This window comes from Telopea speciosissima, chromosome 2 (assembly GCF_018873765.1).
Source record: "Telopea speciosissima isolate NSW1024214 ecotype Mountain lineage chromosome 2, Tspe_v1, whole genome shotgun sequence".
Taxonomy (NCBI): Eukaryota; Viridiplantae; Streptophyta; class Magnoliopsida; order Proteales; family Proteaceae; genus Telopea; species Telopea speciosissima.
In genome coordinates this window covers 69,313,409-69,337,025 of record NC_057917.1, presented here as the reverse complement: position 1 = coordinate 69,337,025, position 23,617 = coordinate 69,313,409, and the positions used below count along the sequence as shown (strand labels likewise).

At 38.4% G+C, this 23,617-nt stretch overlaps 1 protein-coding gene across 1 annotated transcript; it reads left to right on the top strand.

Moving 5' to 3' along the window:
* The first annotated feature begins 14,052 nt into the window (after positions 1-14,052).
* LOC122652980 (coatomer subunit alpha-1-like) lies at positions 14,053-22,082 on the top strand. Its single transcript, XM_043846881.1, has 3 exons — positions 14,053-14,435; positions 18,458-18,952; positions 19,087-22,082. The coding sequence occupies exons 1-3, from the start codon at positions 14,228-14,230 to the stop codon at positions 22,041-22,043; spliced, it is 3,660 nt and encodes a 1,219-aa protein (XP_043702816.1). The 5' UTR covers positions 14,053-14,227; the 3' UTR covers positions 22,044-22,082.
* The last annotated feature ends 1,535 nt before the right edge of the window (positions 22,083-23,617 follow it).

The following is a 23,617-nucleotide window of genomic DNA, read 5'->3' as shown; positions in this document are numbered from 1 at the left end:
TTTATTTTTAAAGGAATTTTATGGTCAATTTTGTCCGATACAGCCGATCCAGGTCAATACTGTATCAATATCATATCGATTTTGCGTGTTGCCAATACTCGTTCCGATACCGTGCATCCGTTCTGATACCGTGCACTAAAACCATGATAGGCTTTGCCACCATTTGATTCTAATTTGAACCCCATTGAATCATCCCAGAATGGATTGAGCTCCTCTCCAGGGAGGCATCCAGCTGTTGAGCTATGCTGCACACATTTCGATGGCTGATTAGGCACGTGTATCGAGATGTGTGTTATACAACCCAGCCCTTGGATGCCCCCGGGCATTCCCTAGGCGCTGTACTCCCTGGAGAAGAGCCAGATCCCCTGTAATCGGTTGAGAATCAATTAAACTTGCCTGAATGTCTCAGTGCACGAGGCTTTCGCTATTGCATGGTCTAAGAGAGGCAAATGTACATTACCTTACCCCCACTTCACAGAAAAATTATTTCTATGTACAAGATTTGCGTGAACTCGACCTAATTCGATCAAATTTTGTATACATAAAATTGAGATTAATCAGGATCAATCCCGGTGAATTCAAGGTCAAAATCAATCAATTCCAGTGATTCCATTCCAAGTTTAAAAAACAAAAACTATATGGTAGCCAAAGATGATTATTCTGGGATCGAGCAGAATATCCACTTGTAGACAAGCTAACAAACAAACAAACCCTATTCACTTTTGTTTTTTTTTTTCTAAAAGTGGTTTATTAAGGATTAGGAAGGAAGTCAAGGGTTGATGGTTTAGGAATATGGTACAGAGTACATGGGGTAATGCCCTAATTACTCAAAAAAGTAGTAGTGGACCTTAAAGTACTTGTACTCATTATTTGGTAGTTGGAATTGGATCAAGTGGTGATTAAACTAAAAAAAACTAACAAAACCAGCTCCACTTGGTTGTCGTGGGATGATTGTTATACATGTAAAGGACTAAGTTTCTTTCCTTCCTTTCCATATAAGAGAGCTTACCCATCATCTTAGGGTTCACAAATTTTTATAGAGTTTTAATATGTTTCTAAAATGTTTTACCATTGGAATAACTATCACCTCTAATTCGCTATCTTCTCCAATTTCCTTCAATTCTTCACATAGGAGTGGAAATGACCATTCTACCCCACCTTGGGCAGTGTGTTTGGGTAGGGATAGGGTGATCATTTCCGCTCCTATATGAGAAATTGTAGAAATTGGAGCAGGCAGCGAATTGAAGGGGATAACGAGTCCTACCGTTGCCCCCTTCTTCCTTCTCTCATCCTGTGGTGAATGGGATTGTGGGTGGAGGAAAACTCGATCCTATATGTAAGAAAGAAAAAAAATACATAAAATGACCTCATCAATGACAATGACCATAATGTTAATTAATATATATTCACGGCTACGGTGTTATTCTTCTTCTTTGTCCTCTCCTCTCATGTATGTAAGTATTTTTTCCTACCCCAAAAAAAAAAAAAAATTTTATTTTTATTTATTTATTTAATAGGTAGACTCCAAGGAAGGTTGAACTCGGACTTTTTCTTATAAAAAAATAACTTGGACTTTTAAGTCTTAATTGTCAGGTTGATCCTTAATTAGCCCGATCATTATCAGGTTCTGCATAAATTGTTGGTTTATAAGAAGAAAAAGAAATAACATTTAAATCCAAGTGTCATTATCTAATTTGTTAATCATCCACCTTCTTTGATGCGGATGGGGTGTGTCCAAGTGCACCCGGGGATGGCACTTCTTCAGAAAATAATTTTCCTGCACACCAGGCAGTAGGAACTTTCCTATTGCAGGTAATCTCCTTCCCTTATGGGTTCGTAATTATCCTCTACGATAAGAATCCTCATTATAAATTTATAGTGAAACCTTATACAAAAATTTTACCAAAATACCCACATAGTCTATGCCCATTCAAAATCAATCCACAAATCCAAGCGATGGAATACAAGACATCGTACCCCAACAATCCTGACCTTGACAATACATATATGTTGCCATATTTTTGTCTTATTATTATTATTGTGACTTGTTGAATAATGAAGTTACCCTACACCACAATGTGGAACGGTGACAACAATGGAAATTTATTTTCATTGGCGAACCTAGCAAGAACTTTCATATAAAATAAAAAAAAAAACTAGTTTTATTCATTAAAAAATAAAGGATGTACCCAATGCACGAGGCTCCTGCCTTATCCATTAAAAAATAAAATTAAACAAAAACCCTAGCTAGCACTGCATGACCACGGCTTCCTAAGTTGAATGGTAGTTAAATATTAGAGATCGAAATAAAAAAGGGTAACTATTTAAATGGTTTCAGCAGCTTGGTCAATGTGAGAGTTCTACTATCCAAAAAAATATATATTAGTGGGGGCGGGGGGGAGGAGGAGGAGGAGGACTCACTTGTGCAGTTGTGCCATGTTATATTTCGTGGGTTTTAATATTTGTATGTAGTTATATTATCTGTTAATTATTGATTATTTTTTAATTAAAAAAATATAATAATAATTATTAAAAATTTTGCAAACTTTAGATTTTCTTCTATTTGTATATGAAAATAATTTTCATTCACCTATTATTGTGATCTCAATTCTATGGAAAAATGTATGTAGTATTTGGTATGTATTCTAGGTTGATTTCGCATTCTTGAGCGATAAAAACAACTATATTAACCATCCGAGAATGCGAAATCGATATAAAATGCATACCAAACATTGCCTAGATGACATGCGACCTCAACTCTTTCCTTAAAGAGGATGGAAGTTCATCCTATTTGAAAATGAAATGCACTATTTTTTTTTTCCAAGAAAAAGGGACGATTCTTCATCAATCTAAGAAAATGAATTCTAGGGAAACTTTTAAAAAAAGAGTCGTGTGTGTTTAAGCAAGTGCACATCTTTAATACGTAGAAGAGAGAATTTGAAAAGGAAATGTTTTGGAATAATCCGGACAAATATGAATCGTGGAAAGAAAAGAATATAGTGTCTTAGTCAAATGCCAATTTTAAGCTTTGACGAAATTGTATGGTTCACAATTCACATGTATTTTAATAGGTTCAAAATCTTTCACAATTTTATATTTTCCAATTATTTTTTTATGTTTAATATTAATTCAAATTAAATTCAAACCTAGCATATAAATAAGGTAGAAAGACTAACTTTCCAACAAAAATTACACCATTTTAACCTAACACTCAGAAGAAGCTACTCTAGGGCACAATCTCACCCTAAAAAAATTTGCCCAAAGAAAAATCTAACCTTGAAGGCACATTTAAAAAATTTTAATTGTACTTAGAATCATAACTAATGATAGTAGCTGTTAATTTTAGTAGATTCGCCCATTGAGACAATTATCATTGTTGTATCATTGCTAGAGATAGAAAGAGATAGATAAGGTGTGAAAAGTGGGAAAAAAAGTTTAAAAAACTCGGAAAGAATCAAGTATAGAATTAGCCTCCATTGATCCTGATTTGAACCTCATTAAATCATCTTGCTTGAGTATTTCAGTGCACGAGGCTTCCGCTACTACATGATCTGAAAGGGGCAAATGATCGTAACATTATCCCCACTTCATAAAAAGACTGTTTTCATGTTCAGGACTTGCATGAACTCAAACTAATCCGATCAGATTTTGTATGCATAAAATTGAAGTCAATCAGAATCAATCCCAGTCGATATCGAAGTCAAATCAATGATTCCACTGATTCCATTCCAAATTATTAAAAAAAAAATGCTATTATTCAGGGATCGAACAGAATATCCTCTATCGCTAAGTACTAAGTAACTAGCTAACAAACAAACAAACAAACAAACCCTATTCACTTTTTTTGTAATTTTATTTGAAAGTGATTTATTAAGGATTTGGAAGGAAGTTAGAAAGGGTTGATTTCTGGGCTACCATTGCCGACCAAATCATTTAGCCATCGCCCTAATTACTCAAAAAGACTGAACTAATGGACCGACCTTACATCACTTGTAGTAATGAATTATTAGGTTTTTGTTGGACTTGAATGAATTAAACTAAAACTATTCAAAACCAGCTGAGCTTGGCCCGTCATGGGATGATTGTTATATATGTAAAGAATAAGAGAATGCCACCTAGTCGAACAGTATATACCGGGCACAAGAGTGACATTCAAAATCCTCGTAGATCCTTGGAAATGATCAAAGGTGTGATGGTCATTTCAAGCACCCTTCTGATGGCGTGGGTTGAACGATCAAGTGGTGATCTTTCTCCCATATATAAATACATAGTGATGTCATCAATGACAATGACCCTGACGTTTAAAAAAAAAAAAAAACCTATATATGGTGTTATTCTTCTCATCTGTCCTCTCCTCTCATGCATGTGAGTACTTTTATTTATTTATTTTGATAGGTATATTCCTAGGAAGGTTGAAGTCGGATTTTTTAAGTCCTAATTGTCAGGTTTTGATCCTTGTAGGTGAGCTACCACTTGCTACACTATCTAATTTGTTAATCAACCACCTTCTTTGATGCTGATTGGGTGTGTCTAACTCCACCCGAGGTTAATTGGTTCAGGTTTTCGTACGAGAACCATTCTAGTTAAACGACACATAGATGGAATCAAAGAGAGAGAGAGAGAGAGAGTGGCTTCTATCTTTACGCCATCTGGCATATGAGAATAGTTCTTATATGAGAACTTGAACCATTCTTTTTTATTTTTATTTTTTGGTATAAAGAACTTGAACCATTCTCATTCCACCTGGGGATGACACTTCTTTGGAAAATACTTTTCTAGCAAGTCCTACTACTTGTAATTGCATGTACCAAAATGGAGTAATCTCCTTCTCCCTATGGGTTCGTAAATATCCACTTAGGTTTTAATATTTTCTAAAATACCTCTTTTAATTAGAGCAGGACTTTATTTCAGCGCCTACAATTATAGACAACAAGAAAATTCTTGTAACCCGGTTTGCAAAAGTAGGTTCCATCATTCCTTATTTATCCAGTTAAAAAATAAAATAAAAATTCTAAATTTTAGGCCATCCAAATTATGCAAGAATAAGTGGAAAAAAATATTGGATATATGATATAAAAAAAAAATTTGTATAAAATTTGACATTCAACTAATCCATAAGAAACTTTACTCATCCATATAGTTGGAAACTGCTACATCATCACCTATGTGGTTAATTAAAATGAATTAGAACATATTTTTAACCATAACAACACATCCATGCTGCCATATTTTTGCCTTATTATTATTGTGACTAGTTGGAGAATCAAATTACCGTGCACCACAATGTGAAATGATGACAACAACAAAGATTTATTTTCATTGGCGAACCTAGCGAGCACTTTCACATTAAAAAAAAAAAATAATCTCATCCATTAGTATAAAATGACGTACTCAATGCACGAGGCTCCCACCAATGCAGGGTCTGGGTAGAGCCTTATCCATTAACATAAAAAAATAAAAAACCCTAGCTAGCACTACATGACCATGGCTTCCCATAAGTTGAATCACAATTAAATATTAGAAAGAGAAATAGGAAAGGGTATCTATTTAAATGGTTTCAGCAGCTCGGTCAATGTGAGAGTTCCTGAGAAAAAGTCCACCAGTTGTGCCTTCTCTAATTCTCTTACTTTAGAAGAGTGGGCGGGAGGTATTCCACCAGTTTTGGAATAATCCGGCCATCTCAATCCTCAGCTCTCAACTCGTTTTGGTGATTAGGTCAATACAATAGTCTTTGGATTGAGCTCCTCTCCAGGGAGCCCACCATGTTCAAGAACATTCAATCGTTGGATTGTGCCACAAATATCTCTAAGTGTACACCCAGATGTGTGCAGTACAACCCAACCCTTAGATGTCCTTGGGCACTCCCTAGCGCTGAGCTCCCTAGCTAGAGAAGAGCCAGATCCATAGTCTTTCATCATCATAGTATAGAAATTTTGTGTAACCTGCAGTCAGTAGTAAGAATAGGTTGGCCGTTTGACTTTATTGATATCGTGTTGACCACAACACCTACTTATCAAAGCTTTATTCCTATCAGGGGTCGATGCTCCTTGTATCGAGGATTCATCAACTAAGGGTGTATTTGTCATTACAATGGGCTTTTTGTCTCATCCAAGCTCTTATGTTCGAATCTTGCATCATGTACTAGGGGTGCAAGTTTGGCCCCGTCAGCCCGAGGAGGTCTTGGGTTGTTGGTATACCATAGCTGAGGGCTGGTTAGGGATGGGAATTTTTTACCTTGAGTCAGGGTCAGGTTTAGGATTCGGTTGAGCCCAACCCTGTCTTCTTCTTCTTCTCCTCTGGCCCGGCCTACCCACTGCATGCCCTAAAGATAATTGTAGTTGATTTATCACCGTGACAACCTAAAAACGACTGATTTCATGTAGTTTTGCGCATAATAATAAATACAGTAATAGTAGGAAGATAGATATATCATATGGTCATACCTTAGTAGCCCACGGTACCTTGGGTTTAAATAGATAAAATTTCAAATTGTGATTAAAATACCTTATGTAAAATGTCATCCTAGCGAACATTTTTGTTTTTTGGTAACTAACCTAGCGAACATTAATTGCGAAACAACTTGACATGAACTAAAATATCCAAACCAAAAAGGACGGAACATAACACCATAGTTGTCACACTCCATTGTCCAGGTCAATCAGGGTCGGCTTGGCCCAGCCCTGATTCAATGTCGGACCAGACTTGGGCCCAGTTAAGGGGACTCAGAGTTGGGCTAGGTTTTAAAATGTCCAGCCCAACCCATCCTTGTGAAGATTCCAACACACCGCTCTCACATAATAAGTGTACACTTATCTCCTATTCTTAATTTCTTACTATGTGGGTCATGTGTATCCGATACGAATGAAACCATTTGCCAAATCCTCATTGGTTTAGTGTGCATATTCCCACTTATGTTGGCATCGTGGTAAACACCTCCCATATAAATATTACAAATAAAAGCAAGAGAAAAAGAACATTATCTGATCGCGTGGATCCCACGTCTAGACTCTAAAGTCTCTAGACACAGTGTGCACACAAAATTATCATCCCACACCCTAAAGCAAAAAATCCCGTCTATGTTGATACCCTCATGTGCGCTCTCATTGGCCCTATACTGATGGAACGGTTTACAAGACCAAGCAATAACTATCTCTTACCCTAAATTCAAGTACATGATGAGAACCTAAACTTGGCATATGGCTAATCCAAAAGAACTTCAAATTACCCATTGATCAGACCATCAGAACAACCAATTCAGCCGTCCAAATGGTAGACATAGCCATTGTTTGCTCATCGCATGTAACATAGCTTTCCTTTTTATCTTTTTTCGTTTTTTATTTTTGTGTAATTTAAATAGAACTAAACAATATTAAACAAGAAAGAAGATTACAGCAGAAGGAGCCTAATAAGGGAACGTACGTAACATGGCCTGGTGCCTGTTTTTTCTTAATTTTTTTTCTAATAATAAAGAACACTAATCGATCACGCAGCGCCTCATGTATCCCCTCGAAAGAGAGAAAGGACCAGGGTTGTGTCATGGTTTTAGTGTACGATATCAGAATGGGTATTGATAACCCATAAAATCAATACAAAATTGATACAGCATCGGTTTGAATTGGTTGTATCAGACAAAATTACTCTTGAATCTCCTTAAAAAATGAGTTTTCTGACCATTATACCCCTTGTCCGTATCATGATATTGATATGATATCGGTGTCAGTGACTAACAAAATCAGATGATACGATACCAATACTTAGAACCATGGTTGTGTCAATCAATGCGTTTGAGCACAGATGCATGCTGCGCTGCGCGATCGATTAGTATTCCTTATCCCTAAAAGTTGTTATCCACTTATCCATCGAAAGACTTTTAATTTTTAATTTGTTTTTTTTTTATTTTTTGTTGGTAAATGTTGAAAAAGACTTTGAATAGTTAACGTAACTAACATGACATTCCAGAAGATGGAACAATGGGAAAATTATCACCTCCAGTTTGCTGACCGGCCTAGTTCCCCAGTTCTTCTAATAGGGGGATGGTGGACCCCACCCGGGCAGGGTGTTTGGGCATGGGTAGAGAGGTCATTTCAGCCCCCCTTTGTTAGAGAAACTGGGGAACTGGGCCGGTCAGCAAACTGGAGGTGATAAAGATCCGGAACAATGGCATCTTCGTGGAACGTTGGGATTTGGGGAGCCCCTTGCCATTTTCATTGAAGTCTTATGCTTATGCAATAAATGCCTACCCAATATGACGATTATGACCCCTACGAACTATTTTTCAGTGTTCAACTCGATTGAAAGGAATATGTAACTCACTATCATTTATTTCGTATTAAAAATATGAGAGAAAAAACACAACTTAGTCACGCAGCCCACACCGCCTTACGATCCCGTTTCCCTTGAAAAATGGAAATGATTAGAGGTACAGTGATCATTTTAAGCATCCCTGTGCGGTAACACCACAGAAACACCCACTATGGGATCACAAGTATGATCCCGCAACTCCATAGAGAAAATGTCATATTTTGAACTTGGTGGTCTGGCTTTTAGTTATAAAACACCTATTTGCCAACTTGGGCCAGTCATACATGGTATGATAGATTGACCTAACCAAGGACATTTTGGTCCCAAAAAAAACCGTGAGATATGTACGAGGTCTACAGATAGTTGTTAGCATTACTCTTTATTTGGCAGCTTTTACGTTTTGTTTTTATGATGATTTCTATTGAGGAGAGTTTTTTCCTCCTTTGATCAATGGGCATAACTGAGATAGTGTACTTGGTTTTTTTATCTTTCTACTTTGCCAATTATTTATTGGACTGAGTTTCTCGAATTTTTATCCTATGCACTAATTGCACGGTGCTGTACTGCATCATGCGGCGGCTGTAGAGGCCATGTGCACCATGTGGGGCCTTCTGTGCCACATGGCCTCTACAGCACCGCATGATGCAGTACAACACCGTGCTGCAATAGCAGAGGATAACGATTCGAGTTTCTCTCCACGAACGATAAATGGGATTTCATTCACCACAGGGCAGGAGTGGACGGGAAAAGATATCGGGAGGATATTTTGGAACATACAAAAACCCTAGGATGGTGGGTGAACCGCCCTCTATATATGAAGAGAACGTGTTCCATATGATTTATCTTTGAAATTCTCAATGTATCTTACGCCTGGAATAATCAAGTCATCGATGCACACTACAATAGTGGGCGATATTTTGAAATGTCCTCTTCCTATGTTATCCTTTCAAGCCATGGATCATCTTTAGTCACTTGAAAGTAGGGCTGCAACAGGGTTAGGTTGGGTCGGGCTTTTTGAAACCCCAACCCAACCTTGAGTCGTCTTAGCTGGGCCCAGATCCGACCCAACCCTGGCCTAGGACCTAGAAAATCCAACCCTGACCCGTCATCAGGGTCGGGCCGGGGAACCCTGATTGGCCCTGATCATGGACTGGGGGAAGTGAGAGATGCATGGACTGGACTGAGTTGGACTGGGTTGCGGAGAAAATTATCAATTTTACATAAAATAACACTATAATAAAATATAGGGCAAGAGATCTCTACTTGGTGGTGTTTCCTACACCCATTCACAGGGCACCGTAAGATGACGCCTCTGCCCCTTGGGTAGATACCCAGGCGTACTCACCCACTGGAGAGAGTAGGAAACACCACCACGTAGAGATCTTTTTCCCTAAAATATATTATCACTTATTACTTTCATATATAATATATTATATAACAAAATATGTGTGATATTTAAAGTTTATAATATATATATATATATATATATATATATATAGCATATCAATATATATTTTATAGTATAACTTAAAATAGGGTTGGACTAGGCCGGTCCGGGCTCAGCCAGAGGCCTCAACCCTGGTCCGACCCGACCCTGACTCAAGGCCATAAATTTTCAACCCTGACCCACCCTCAGGGCAAACTATCTCAGCCTAGTCCCTATTCGGGCTCAAGGCAGGCCGACGGGTTCAGAAAATCACCCCTACTTGAAAGTACTTATGAAACAAAGCAAAATTACTAACATTTTGCAATGGGACCACTTTATTATTGGATTGGGGTGAGGTTTGGGCCAAGGGTGTCAAAACCAAATTGAAATCATTTATCAAACTCCGAACTGTTTAAATTGAAACTTCAGTTCTGATTTTAAAATAAAACCATTTAATAATTTGGTTTGGTTTTTAATCGTTAAACTAATTCAAACCATGTAAAAATCATAAAAACCGAATTTGAACCAAATCATTCAATAAACAGTTAAGGATCATTTATGAACCTATTACCTCCTCTTGCTGTTTTCATCATCTCTTTTGAGTTCCAAAGTCACAAAACTAAGACCGAAACCGTTTGAGAACCGTATATAAACCTATTACCTAAAATTGGTAACAAAATCGAGATCGTTTAATAAATGATTTCTTAAACAGAATTTGTTTAATAAACAATTTTGTTTCGATTTCTATCTATTAAATTCTGTTTTGAATCAAATCGAACCATTTAAATCGAAACCACGCAACTTAACATCCTTAGGTTTGGCCAAGTTTGATCCATTATATATATATATATTTATTTATTTTTTTTTGAAACCGAGGGTGTTCGCCTTTAATCGATTAATTTCCTCAAGACTCGTGTACGATTTCGCAACACACATTAATCGAAAGATACTGAAACCCTCATATTCACCAAGGAGTTTCCTTTGAGGCGAATAACCCAAGGGGGTAGACGGAATCGAAGTCAATCCATTATATTTACTAGTCACAAATTAAAAGGGGGCGTTTCACGTAAATCATACGTTTTTAATGAGTTGTGAAGGAGTAAAGTCAACAATTACTCCCGAATCACATGTTTGGCCCCCAATAAATCCCAAAATTAATGACTTTTTCTCCAACTAAAATCTTTCACTTTTCACCAATAAACTTGGCCGTCGTTTGTGATGGTGACCACTTGAGAGACTAACAGACTTGAACCTCAAGTGATGGAAATTAGACACCTATCGTATGTTTGGGGTTTAGGGTTTAGGTTATAGGTTTGGGGTTTATGGTATAGGGTATAGGGTTTAGGGTATAGGACAATAGGGTATAGGGTATAGGACAATAGGGTATAGGGTATAGGATTTATAGAATAGGGTTTTAGGGTATAAGGGATAGGAATGACTTAGAATGCATATCAAACACTAACAAATTTCCTTCCCAGGCCAATCCCATTCCGTTATCCACTTTGTTTAATTGTCAACTATGGAAGATAATCAGAGACTTTCAATAATAATGCCAAAACCCACATTAGATCTGAAGAATTGAGTGATGCAGAAGCATCAAAGGCCCACCAACCAAGACTTTTGTCATAAGCCTTATGTGCCTGAAATTGACTCACACCCTAAATTATAGTGTCAAGTGTCACTGCAACTTTGTTTATTTCCTCTAAAATAGTAAAATCACAAAATCTAAATCTGAGTTATAAGGAAATGAAAATGATTCCTTCTTCTTTAAGTTTGTGATTCATTCCTTATGGAATGGTTTAAAGGTGATGACTCATGATTTTTGTTTACCTAATTTTTGTAAATAAAAGACAGATGGTTCCAAAAGAGCAAGTCAAGGGATCAACCCACACCACAAACTTATTATTTTTTTTGATAGAGATCACTGGGCTTTTATTTGAATTGGTTGGAAAGCTCAACTCAAACTCAAAGTGGCTTATTTCTCATTGTTTAGATAATCAGGTATTAGAATCGGGCCTTAATCGGGTTATGAGCCAGTTTAAATCTAAATGGGCTTTAAACAGTGCAATCCTAAAAAAAAATTTATTGAAAAATCAGAAAAAAATAAAAAGAAAATAAGTTGTTTGTTTACCAACCTTAAATTCCATGCATGAGAGGATATTTGATTAGATCTAAGAAGGCTTGTGAATTGAGTTGGGTTCAGTTTGACATTGCTGAGCCCTGTACTTGGGCCCAACTGCCCAAGAGACTCCTGCCCCTAAATGTAGCCCAAGTATGATGATGTTCACCTGAGCCCATTGGGAGGGCTCAACTCCTCAACCCAACATAGAACCCAAATACCATAGTGTCCTACTAGAACCGGCTTGACATTTTTTTGCTACGACTTTTGCTACGTCTCTCCGTCCAGGTGGTAACTATGGTTGGCAATGTCCAAGTTAAAGGGCCGGTCGGTCTCTGTCATTATATTATGATTTATTATAAGGGAAAGCACAATAAACAGTCCAAAACATAAGCAAGAGAAATCACATTGTGAGGTGGAGAATGGTGTAGAATATTTGTCTTAGTGAAAAATTCTATGATTTTCTCAGCTGGATGTAAGCATTTGTATTTATCATTTCGCACACTGCTATGTTAGGGCGCAGGGGCAGCGTGTATGGCACGATCAGGTGGCGTTCTTTCATCCAATATTCCATCGAACTTATCTGACTGCCGCACCCCTAGTCATTTTTCACATTTTTCAATTCATGTTCCAATTTTTCCAGTTTTTCTTTGTTTGGGTCCAGCAGACTCATTAAATGTTAGAGAATTGGATTGAAATTTGAAACTAATCCAGTAATCCCTAATATGTATTTTTAGTTTGGTTTTGGTTGGCTCTGATCCTGAACAACACCAGAATGGCTAGCAATTATTTATGTGAGTTGGGTATGCATTTGTTCTATGTTTAAAGGAGAGTTGTTTCTAACCCTCATGATTTGCTCAGAGATGGACAAGGAATTGGCTCTGGAGAGGTTGTCCAAGTACATGGTGGATAAAACTGATTAACACTTTAGGAAAGAAAGAATATATGACTGAAATGGTTTAGGTAAAAGATGAAAATTGATTCAGTTTTCTTTTTACCAAAATGATTTCCAAATTGAAATCAACCCTGAGTCAGCTTTGGAGGCATTTGACCTCGGCATTGAAATTCATTCTCGCACTAGTATGCAAAGTATAAAAAAAAAACTTGAATTACAAATGTCTGGAAAAGCTCCATTGCTATTTCGCGAGACAATCCACATCGATGTAATGGAAGCAAAGGGCCCACAATAATGACAGAGTGCCCCGAATTACCGACCCTCTTACCGAAAAGAATTACAAATGTCTGGAAAAGCTCCATTGCTATTTCGCGAGACAATCCACATCGATGTAATGGAAGCAAAAGGCCCACAATAATGATAGAGTGCCCCGAATTACCGACCCTCTTACCGAAAAGAATTGGGTTTCTTGGAGTGCAATAATTGTTGGCTGTGTTCAAAATGATTTAACTTCGAATTTGGATCCTCTACTGCGGAGTTGTCCGACAAGACCGTGCTGCCAAGACACAATGAGGAAGTGAATGACTGCCTTACCCCTGCTTGGACAAGGCGCTCGGGTAGGGGTAAGGCGATCATTCCCCACCTTGCTGTGTCTCGGCAGTACCATCCTGCCGGGCAGCTCGACAGTAGAGGATCTAGATCCTCTAACTTGTTGATGGTTTACAATTATTTAAGGAGATGAGAATGCTCGCACGTGCATTCTCATTTGCCAGGGTGTTAGTGCAGGGGCCATGCTTCCAAACAGTTATTTTTCCTTTTTTTTTTTAATAAATTGATATTACTTTAAAAAAAAAAAGGAAAAAAATTCTTGAGCCGCTGTTCGGGGAAGGTACATTACCATTTTTGTGCCTAATTCTCTTTCTCTTTTTCTTTCTTATGTGAAATGCCATCGCTGCCCTCCAATGTACAAATACTATTTTATGGGCACCGCATAGATGGGTTTCTCTATGCCGCTTGCTCAGAAAACCCTCTCCCAAAAAACTAATAACAGGTTTCTAATAAAAAAATTCACATCCAAGGGTTATGCACTAGTTATCGATACCTCACATGTCTCAATCGCGGGGCCTACGCAGGTGCCGAGGAATTCCAAGTGTCCGACAGTTATTTCGGGTTCAAGTGTTCAACAGCAATAAGCGTAATAATATAATATAATGTTAGTGGTCAGAGATCGAATCACAAACCAGTGTTTCCTTCTTATTTATGGCGTATTTTAGTAAGGTGCTCTGCCTACTAATCTCACTGGTCTCTCATCTCTGTTTCTCTCTTTCTCTCTCGAACGAAATTTCTTCTCCGAAATTAACGTGAACTCTACGTTTGTTCTGTTCCTTCAGATCTGCGCGACCAACTTGTAGCATTACTTCTGTATTCAATCCCTCGCTTCTTCTTCTTCTTCTTCTTCTTCAGCGTTTGAGATTGGCCAAACACGATGCTGACGAAGTTCGAGACGAAGAGTAACAGGGTTAAGGGCTTGACCTTTCACAATAAGAGACCATGGATCTTGGCCAGCCTTCATAGCGGAGTAATCCAGCTCTGGGATTACAGGATGGGAACTCTCATTGACAGATTCGATGAGCACGACGGTCCAGTTCGCGGTGTCCATTTCCATCATACTCAGCCGCTCTTCGTGTCTGGAGGTACATTAGCTCTCCTTTTGTTTCTCGCTCTTTCAATTCTCATTTTCATTTTCAGGGTCAATGTGCTTGCATTGTTATGTAAACGATAATGCGAACCAGTCATGATAATTGGATTCCAAGCAATATGTGAATCGAGATTATGTGCTATAACTTACTCATTGTAGTTCGATGCTCTGGCGATCTTGTGCAGGCTCATTGCTTGTCTTCGTGAATTGGTTAGATTTGAAGCAATTTCTCCTGCTTGTCATCGAATTTGTGAATAATTTACGTTAATTGTGCTCAAACAGTTTCGTATGATTAGATCGGAGAATGCTGAGGTGATCAGTTCACCTTTTCAGTAATGGAATTGCAAGTAGCTTTTGAGCACACGCATACTGTATAGGTTACAGATTAGATGCCTAGTGCAATACAGTTTATGGAGTTAGAAAGCAATTATAATCATCTCTGCTCCCCAAACAGGTTCTATCACTGCGTCACTGCACTTATTATTCAAGTTTTAGACAATTTGAGTGATGGCAATGTGAGACATGGTTCTTTTCCTTAGGGAGAGGAGTAATAGATGCTTCGGGAGTGCTAGTGTGACTCACAAGGAGAACAACACATGGTAGAGGTCCCCCTACATTCAATGCGAGGGTTGATCCAGATCCCACTTTTAGTGCAAGGTCAAGATCATATGGTTTGTTCATGCGATGAATGATGATGAGTTGCTATGAGAAATAGGTTTGATTCATTACTATATTCATCATCTTGTTGAGTGGGCGTTTAAGGTACCTAGCCCCGCCATTTTTAAAGATGGAATTTTTTTATCCGTGTATGCATGATTTTTTGAAGTAGGAAGTTGAACATAAAAGCTTGAACTAGAAGAGAACACACTAAGTAAAGTGAAATATGAAATAATTTAGAAAACTATAGAAGAGAATTGTACTTCAAATTTGAAAAAAACAAAATAGAAGGATGAAATTTCGGGTTGTTTCTCACTCGTTATGATGCAAGGGAATGACCATGAGAGAAATCACCCAGCATATGGAGTAACTTATCATATTTATGGACTTGATGGTTAGTTTGGGTTAAAGATAGGTTCATGTCCAGGCAGACTGGACAATCCGTGCCTCTTATGGTACGGCCTACAGTAGCTGAAGTAGGTCCAACAATTTATAATTCACTCTCTGCCATTGCAATATAGAATCATTGTCCTTTCTTTGCTTCCTTGCATATAAGTATATCAGTAGAGCTCAATTTCCCTATAGTATTGTATTCTTAAGAAGCTTTGCTCTACATCGGATCTAAAAAGGAAACAGTGTAGTTTTGTTGTCTTCTTTGGTTCTATATGATGATACTAATATGGTCTCAGGAAAGTGAAACTGTGTTCAATTTTCTCTGTTTATTTGACTTTTCCTTAATTTCATTAGGGTTTTTGTTGTTTTCATGTGGAACTTGATCACTTAATTTTTTTATTTCTGTGTCTTTATGATCTTAGTCAATTTGATTATCTATTACTTTATATTTATGTTTTTGGAAGTGTGGTTTTGCTACGGTTAGCTGGAAGCAAGAATCCTTTATGTAATGTTTAGAACAATTGTCATCGAAATGGCTGAGAAGAGTTAAATGCTCGTGCAAGCTGCTCTAATATATAACAGTGTGAAACTTGATGTAGTTCAGAACATGCGCAAGAAAAGGCCCAAGGAGGCTCATGGTTCCAGCGGTTCTTTTTGGTCTAAGCCAGAATTAGTCCTAGATTTCGTGGGCCCTGTTATGTTGCTGGAATATTCCCTAGAGAGGCTGCTTCACTTAGTTTCTATTTTGGAGTTGTGTCTTAGTTGCTAAGCTATGACTACTTAGTAGTTTCTAATTTTGTCTCTTTCCTTTTACCTGTTATGGCAACTATATCTTCGTTCTAGAAAGTTGCTATATTTTCAGTATTGCAAGTTGTAAGCTACTTAGTAGCAATAACTTTCTATTTTTGTAACCCATACTTCAGTATTATAAATACAAGTGAAGGGAGACATTCGCATCGGTTTTGACTATTCATTTATTGAGTTTTCCCATCGGTACTGTGGTGATTCAGCAGCAAACCCAAGGGTGGTGAAGCCTTGGTTGGGTGGTGATGAAGCCTCCCGAGGCCTTGGTGGAGAGGCCAGGTCATATCCCTTCTTCCCCTTTATTCCTTTGATCTTTTATATCCGTTCAGTAACCTAAACAGTGCATGCATGGAAGGTTCTTAAGGTTACTTTACTGCTGTCTAAGGTTGGATTCTACACCTATTCCTTCCCTTTGTAGTGGTTGTATTTCAGTAATTACTTAAGTTTCTGCACAGTTTTATTTTTCTGTTTCAGTCCCTGCAATAGCATATCTGTCCTATTCTGATCTCAGGTTTCCTTCAAAGACTCCCACCAATCCAGCCCTTGGATTGAGTCCAAATTTTGATAAGTTTTGCCTCTCTACTAGGGCTACACTTGACCAGAATTGGAGGAAGAACATAAGACCTGGGATTTGAGAGTTATGCTTGTTTTAAGGACATTACTAATTTCTGGTTTCCTTAAGTTTCTATTTTCTGTCCACACTAGTTTCTCCCAATATAATCATCTGTTTGCCTTGATAGACATATGATCCATCTATTGGGACCTCCGTTAGACAATAGTTTCAGCCCCATCGGTTGGGTGGATTGAGAGATATAATGCTGTCAATTTTCTGCTTAATGTTCTCAATTTTGGCTCACTGCGGTTTTAGTTTTCTAATGGGTTTTCTAGTGTTTGTCTCTTCAACCTAGTAAACCTCATCAAAACTCCATTATCTTAGTCCTTCACTAATCACCCATACATAAGCATACAGAATTGAAGGCTCCATTTATGGGCCATTCAGGGGATGAAGAACCATGCATATTTGAACTGATAGATCTTCACAATACTAAGATACTATCCTTGTAGATTATCACGTGGTTTGTAGACTATTTACACCTATGGATGCAAGTTTTGATATTCTTGCATGAGAACTTGCAAATTTTGAGTTGCATAAGTTTTGACAATGTTCTCTCCTCCCTCTCTTAACAGAATTGTGTGATCACAGTATTGCTCAAAGCCAGAGTCTCTCAGAACCATCATCTTAGTCCCTTGAATACCTATGCCCACTGCACATAAGTGTTTGGCAGATCAGGACATGAGTACACTTCATAATTTTCCTCTCCCAATAGAATTGTGTGATCAAATCATTGCTCAAACCAGACTCCCTCAAAACTATCGTCTAAGCCATTCTTTAAACACCGAGGATTTAAGATGTATCCTGAAGCATTTTATGTTCATTCCACACGGTTTGTAAGATGAGGATATGAGTACCGTCACATTTTACTCCCCATAATACTAATATGGGAGAGGGTTTCCCAAGCAGCTAGCGTGGGGACGAATCTGCACGCTACTCTAATTAATGAGCTGAAAAAGGTATCATTCATGTGGACCCCACATTTTTAAAATAGATGAAATAAAATTTTAAAAAATACATGTGTGGGGCCCTCACTTTTTTGTGAGAGGGCATAGGAAAGAATCCACACACATACAGTGTGTGGATCTTTTCCCCTAGTAATATGAACTTGTTCTTTACTGTGTAATTATACAGAATTTGATGGTGTTTGGTAGCTGCATGTTTTTGCCCTCCTTGTGCAAACAGGAAAACTTCAGAACACAAGATTTCGTAGATCCTCATATTTTTGCCTTACTTGTATGTCTGACTATGTATTATATCAGAATCGGATGTGGCATTGCAATTTAAATTTTTTTATTTTTTTTTCCTTTTTCTTTCCCTCCATCCATGTAGTTTTCGCTTAAGGCTCCAAATGCCAAGAGTTGAATTCACCCTTACTGTATTCTGTCAATTTTCTTGATCCTGTTAGCTGTTGATTTATTTATTGCTACCTGGATAATCAATACAGACGTCAATACTTACGTTTATAATCTTTAATGCCATTAAGATGTGACCCGACAATAGAATATTGTCTCTGTTGCCTAATTGTTCAAATCTAATGGCTTTTGCAGGAGATGATTACATGATTAGGGTCTGGAATTATAAGACACGTCGCTGTTTATTTACTCTTCTTGGGCACCTTGATTACATCCGCACTGTCCAATTCCACAATGAGTATCCCTGGATTGTTAGTGCAAGTGATGATCAAACAGTTAGAATATGGAATTGGCAATCGCGCACCTGTGTTTCTGTTTTAACTGGACATAATCATTATGTTATGTGTGCCTCTTTCCATCCAAAGGAGGATTTGGTTGTCTCAGCATCCTTGGATCAAACAATTCGTGTTTGGGATATAGGGGCCCTGAGGAAGAAGACTGTGTCTCCAACTGATGACATTCTGCGTCTTAGTGAAATGAACGCAGATTTATTTGGGGGAGTCGATGTTGTTGTTAAATATGTCTTAGAAGGTCATGATCGCGGAGTTAACTGGGCTTCATTCCACCCCAGCCTACCACTGATTGTATCTGGAGCAGACGATCGTCAAATAAAATTGTGGCGAATGAATGGTAATGCTGAGATGCACATATTGTCTTTTTGATAGATTAGATGCATGTAATGCTGCTTTGGTTTATTTGCTTTCAATATTTAGTAGTCTTCTAATACATGGGCTAAATAAGGTTAACTCAGTTCTTTTATTCAGATACCAAGGCTTGGGAAGTGGACACATTGCGAGGCCATACAAATAATGTGTCTTGTGTTATGTTCCTTGCAAAGCAGGACATTATTGCATCAAACTCAGAGGATAAAAGTGTTCGTGTCTGGGATGTCACTAAACGGACCGGTATCCAGACATTCCGTAGAGAACATGATCGGTTTTGGGTTCTTGCATCTCATCCAGAAATGAACCTTTTAGCAGCTGGTCATGATAGTGGTATGATTGTCTTTAAGTTGGAGAGAGAACGACCTGCTTTTTCTGTAAGTGGTGATACATTATACTATGTCAGAGATCGTTTCTTGCGTCTGTATGAGTTCTCAACTCAAAAGGACATCCAAGTAATTCCCATACGACGACCTGGTTCCATCAGCTTGAATCAGGCTCCGAGAACACTCTCTTATAGCCCAACGGAAAATGCTGTTTTGATCTGTTCAGATGTGGATGGTGGATCTTATGAACTTTATATCTTACCAAAGGACGGCGGCATTGGTAGAGTTGATCTTGTGCAAGAATCAATGAGAGGCATAGGAACTTCAGCTGTTTTTGTGGCTCGTAATAGGATTGCAGTGCTTGACAAGAGTAACAACATGGCATTAGTCAAGAACTTAAAAAATGAAATTGTGAAGAAAAGCAGTCTTCCTGTTGTTGCTGATGCAATATTCTATGCTGGGACAGGTAATCTACTATGCCGGGCTGAAGATAGGGTGGTCATCTTTGATCTTCAGCAGAGAATTGTGCTTGGAGAGCTTCATACCCCCTTTATTAGATATATTGCTTGGTCAAATGACATGGAGTGTGTTGCTTTGCTCAGCAAACATGCTATAGTAATTGCTACCAAGAAGCTTATGCATCAGTGTACAGTTCACGAAACAATCCGCATAAAGAGTGGTGCCTGGGATGATAATGGTGTTTTCATATATACAACCTTGAACCATATGAAATATTGCCTTCCAAGTGGAGACACTGGAATTATCAGGACCCTTGATGTTCCTTTATATATCACAAAGGTTTCTCAGAATATTGTTCATTGTCTGGACAGGGATGGAAAACACCGTTCCATAACAATTGATGCAACTGAGTATGTTTTCAAACTTTCACTTGTAAAGAAAAGGTTTGATCATGTAATGAGTATGATCAAGAGTTCAAGGCTCTGTGGACAAGCCACGGTTGCCTATCTACAACAAAAAGGGTTCCCAGGAATTGCCCTTCATTTAGTCAAAGATGAAAGAACTCAATTTAACTTAGCACTAGAAAGTGGTAATATTCAAATAGCTGTTGCATCAGCAAAGGAGATAGATGAGAAAGAACACTGGTATAAGTTAGGTGTGGAGGCTCTCCGACAAGGCAATGCCAGCATTGTGGAATATGCATACCAGAGGACAAAGAATTTTGAGAGGCTATCCTTTCTTTATCTTGTAACAGGGAATCTGGAAAAATTGTCCAAAATGCTGCGAATAGCTGAGGTGAAGAATGATGTAATGGGGCAGTTCCACAATGCCCTGTACTTGGGTGATATTCAAGAGCGTGCGAAAATTCTAGAGCATGCTGGACACTTACCTCTTGCATATGTCACGGCTAAAGTTCATGGGCTGAAGGAAATTGCTGATAAGCTTGCTAGTGAGTTGGGTGATACAGTTCCATCTGTACCTGAAGGAAAAGTCCCTTCTCTTCTGATTCCTCCAGCACCTATTGTATATGGTGGAGATTGGCCCCTTCTGAGGGTCATGAAAGGCATGTTTGATGGTGAGTTGGACAATATGGGCAAGGCAGGACAAGAGGAAGAGGATGAGTCTGTTGACGGTGATTGGGTTGAGGACCTGGACATTGCTGATGTAGATGACATGCTGAATGGAGATATTGGGGTGGTTATTGACAATGATGAAATCAATGAAGGAAATGATGCGGAGGGAGGATGGGATCTTGAGGACCTGGATCTACCGGCTGAAGTTGATTCACCAAGCACTGCAATTAGTGGCCGCGCAGCTGTATTTATAGCCCCAACACCAGGCACACATGTTTCCCAACTCTGGATTCAACGATCTTCTCTAGCTGGCGAGCATGCAGCAGCTGGCAATTTTGATACTGCAATGCGCTTACTGAACCGACAATTGGGTGTGAAGAACTTTGCTCCCCTGAAACCAATGTTAATGGATTTGTACCTGGGAAGTCATTCATATGTACGAGGATTTGATTCTGTGCCAGTGATCACCAAGGCAATTGAGAGGGGATGGAATGAATCTGCCGGCCCCAACATGAGGTACCCTCCAGCCCTTGTGTTTGAACTTTCTCAGTTGGATGATAAACTTAAAACAGCTTATAAGGCCACTACAGAAGGTAAGTTTGTTGAGGCTTTAAGGGTTTTCCTCAACATCTTGCACACAATTCCACTAATTGTCGTTGAATCAAGGAGAGAAGTTGACGAAGTTAAGGAGTTGATTGTAATAGCAAAAGAATATGTCCTGGGATTAAAGATGGAAGTCAAAAGAAAGGAAATTAAAGATGACGTTGTTCGTCAGCAGGAATTGGCAGCCTACTTTACCCACTGCAATCTTCAGATGATCCATTTGAGGCTTGCTCTGAATAGTGCCATGGGAATTTGCTACAAGGCTGGAAGTTTAATTACAGCAGGAAATTTTGCAAGGCGGTATTTGGAAACTAATCCTTCCAATGAAAATCAAGTAAGAAGGGCAAGGCAAGTCCTGCAGGCTTGTGACAGAAATATGAAAGATGCAACCTTGTTGAATTATGACTTCAGGAATCCTTTTGTGGTTTGTGGAGGAACATACGTGCCGATATACCATGGACAAAAATATGTATCTTGCTCATATTGTGGTTCACATTTTGTACCTACATTTGAGGGGCAGCTCTGTGCTGTTTGTGACCTTTCTATAGTTGGCTCAGATGCATCTGGTCTGCTTTGTTCCCTTTCACAGGGGAGATGATTCACAGGATTCCTTTATATGCCATAAAGCTTTAAGGAAGCAGGTGGGAAATCATCAATGCTAATATACAAGTACTGGCAACTGTGAACGTCCATAGTTTTTAATATTTTACATAATTTTTTTTTAAAAAAAATTTGAAAATCATCTGAGAGCTTGTGCTGTTGTTTTCTACCCTTTTTTTAAATGGGGGTGTTAGTAGTAGTCATTCTATCGACTAATTAGTAAATATTCCTTTTGTAATTGCATTTTTTTTCATTCTTGCCTCTATAAAATTTCTTTCATGGTTTGTATTATAGTTAGTGTTAATCAAACGTAGTAACCAGGGAACATAGTATGAGGAAGGAGAAAATTTTTCACTGTCCTTGTGAGATGACTTGAAAACCCTCAAGAAATTGAAAAAAAATGAAAAATCAAATGTATTACCGTCCTTATGAGATGATATGAACCCACTAGAGAGAGCAGGAAATCAAAAAGTTGTTCCATAATCCAGCTTATATGATGTTTGGTCTTGTTATTACCTTTTTGAAGTTTTAAAACTTCTCTCTATTATCTGTTAGGAAATTGATAATAGATGTCTGATTTTACTTCAATCATTGAGAAGCCTGGAGCACTCAATTGTTGATGAACCATTTGAACTGGCCAATAGTCCTAATATTCTGAGGGGTATTAGCACTTTCCCTTGGCCAAAGGGCATATTAATCAGGAGAAAAGTACTGTAGGGGAGTATACCGCCCATGCTCAGACACAGTGGGGGGGGGGGGGGGAACAATGACTGTGCTGTTTGTTATGAAAGGCAAAAATCCCAACCCCACGATGCTTCTGTATGCGCACAAGGGCCATGCTCCCCCACAGAGAACACTCCCCCTTTATCGTATTAACTGAATCTCTTTATTATGAACCAATTAAAAGGAGGAAGGGAAAAGAAGGATTTCTTTTAAGTCGTTGTTTCCCAAAAAAATGGAGAGACTATACAAACCCTGACCCTTTCCGTGGTGTTATTGTAGCAACAATTAACAAATCCTTGAATATGGTTCAATAGACCAGCCTTCTCCATAATAGAAGTAGGTTGCATTTTGTTGCAAGGAAAATCAAAGGGAAGGAAAGTTAATTTTAAGTTTAGAAAAGAGCTTTTGTAATCATTATCCCATGTGGTTATATCACTTACTCTAAATCTTCCACTTTGGCAGCAATCTCTCTCTGTGTCGACGATCGTCATCTGTGGCAGGTATTTTGATTACTTCTTTGCCAAATGTTCATCTAAGGTTAGTCAATAGAAGAAGAAGAAGAGCAACTTATTTGGGAATACTCTTCGCCATCTTCAGCAATCTCCCTCTCTCCGTCTTTGGTAGGTGTTTTGATTTATTCTATGTCAACTATTCACCTAGGGTTAGTCGATAGAAGAAGAAGAGCAACTTCTCCAGCAATACTCTTCGCCTCCGTCAACAATCTCCCTCTCTGGCTAAACCTTTGATTTCTTCTCCAGCGTGTCACCATTCTGAGCTAATTCTCCTGTGATAATCTTTCCTAATTTCTAGGTTACCATTAAAGAAATTCAAAACAATCCCTCTCATGTA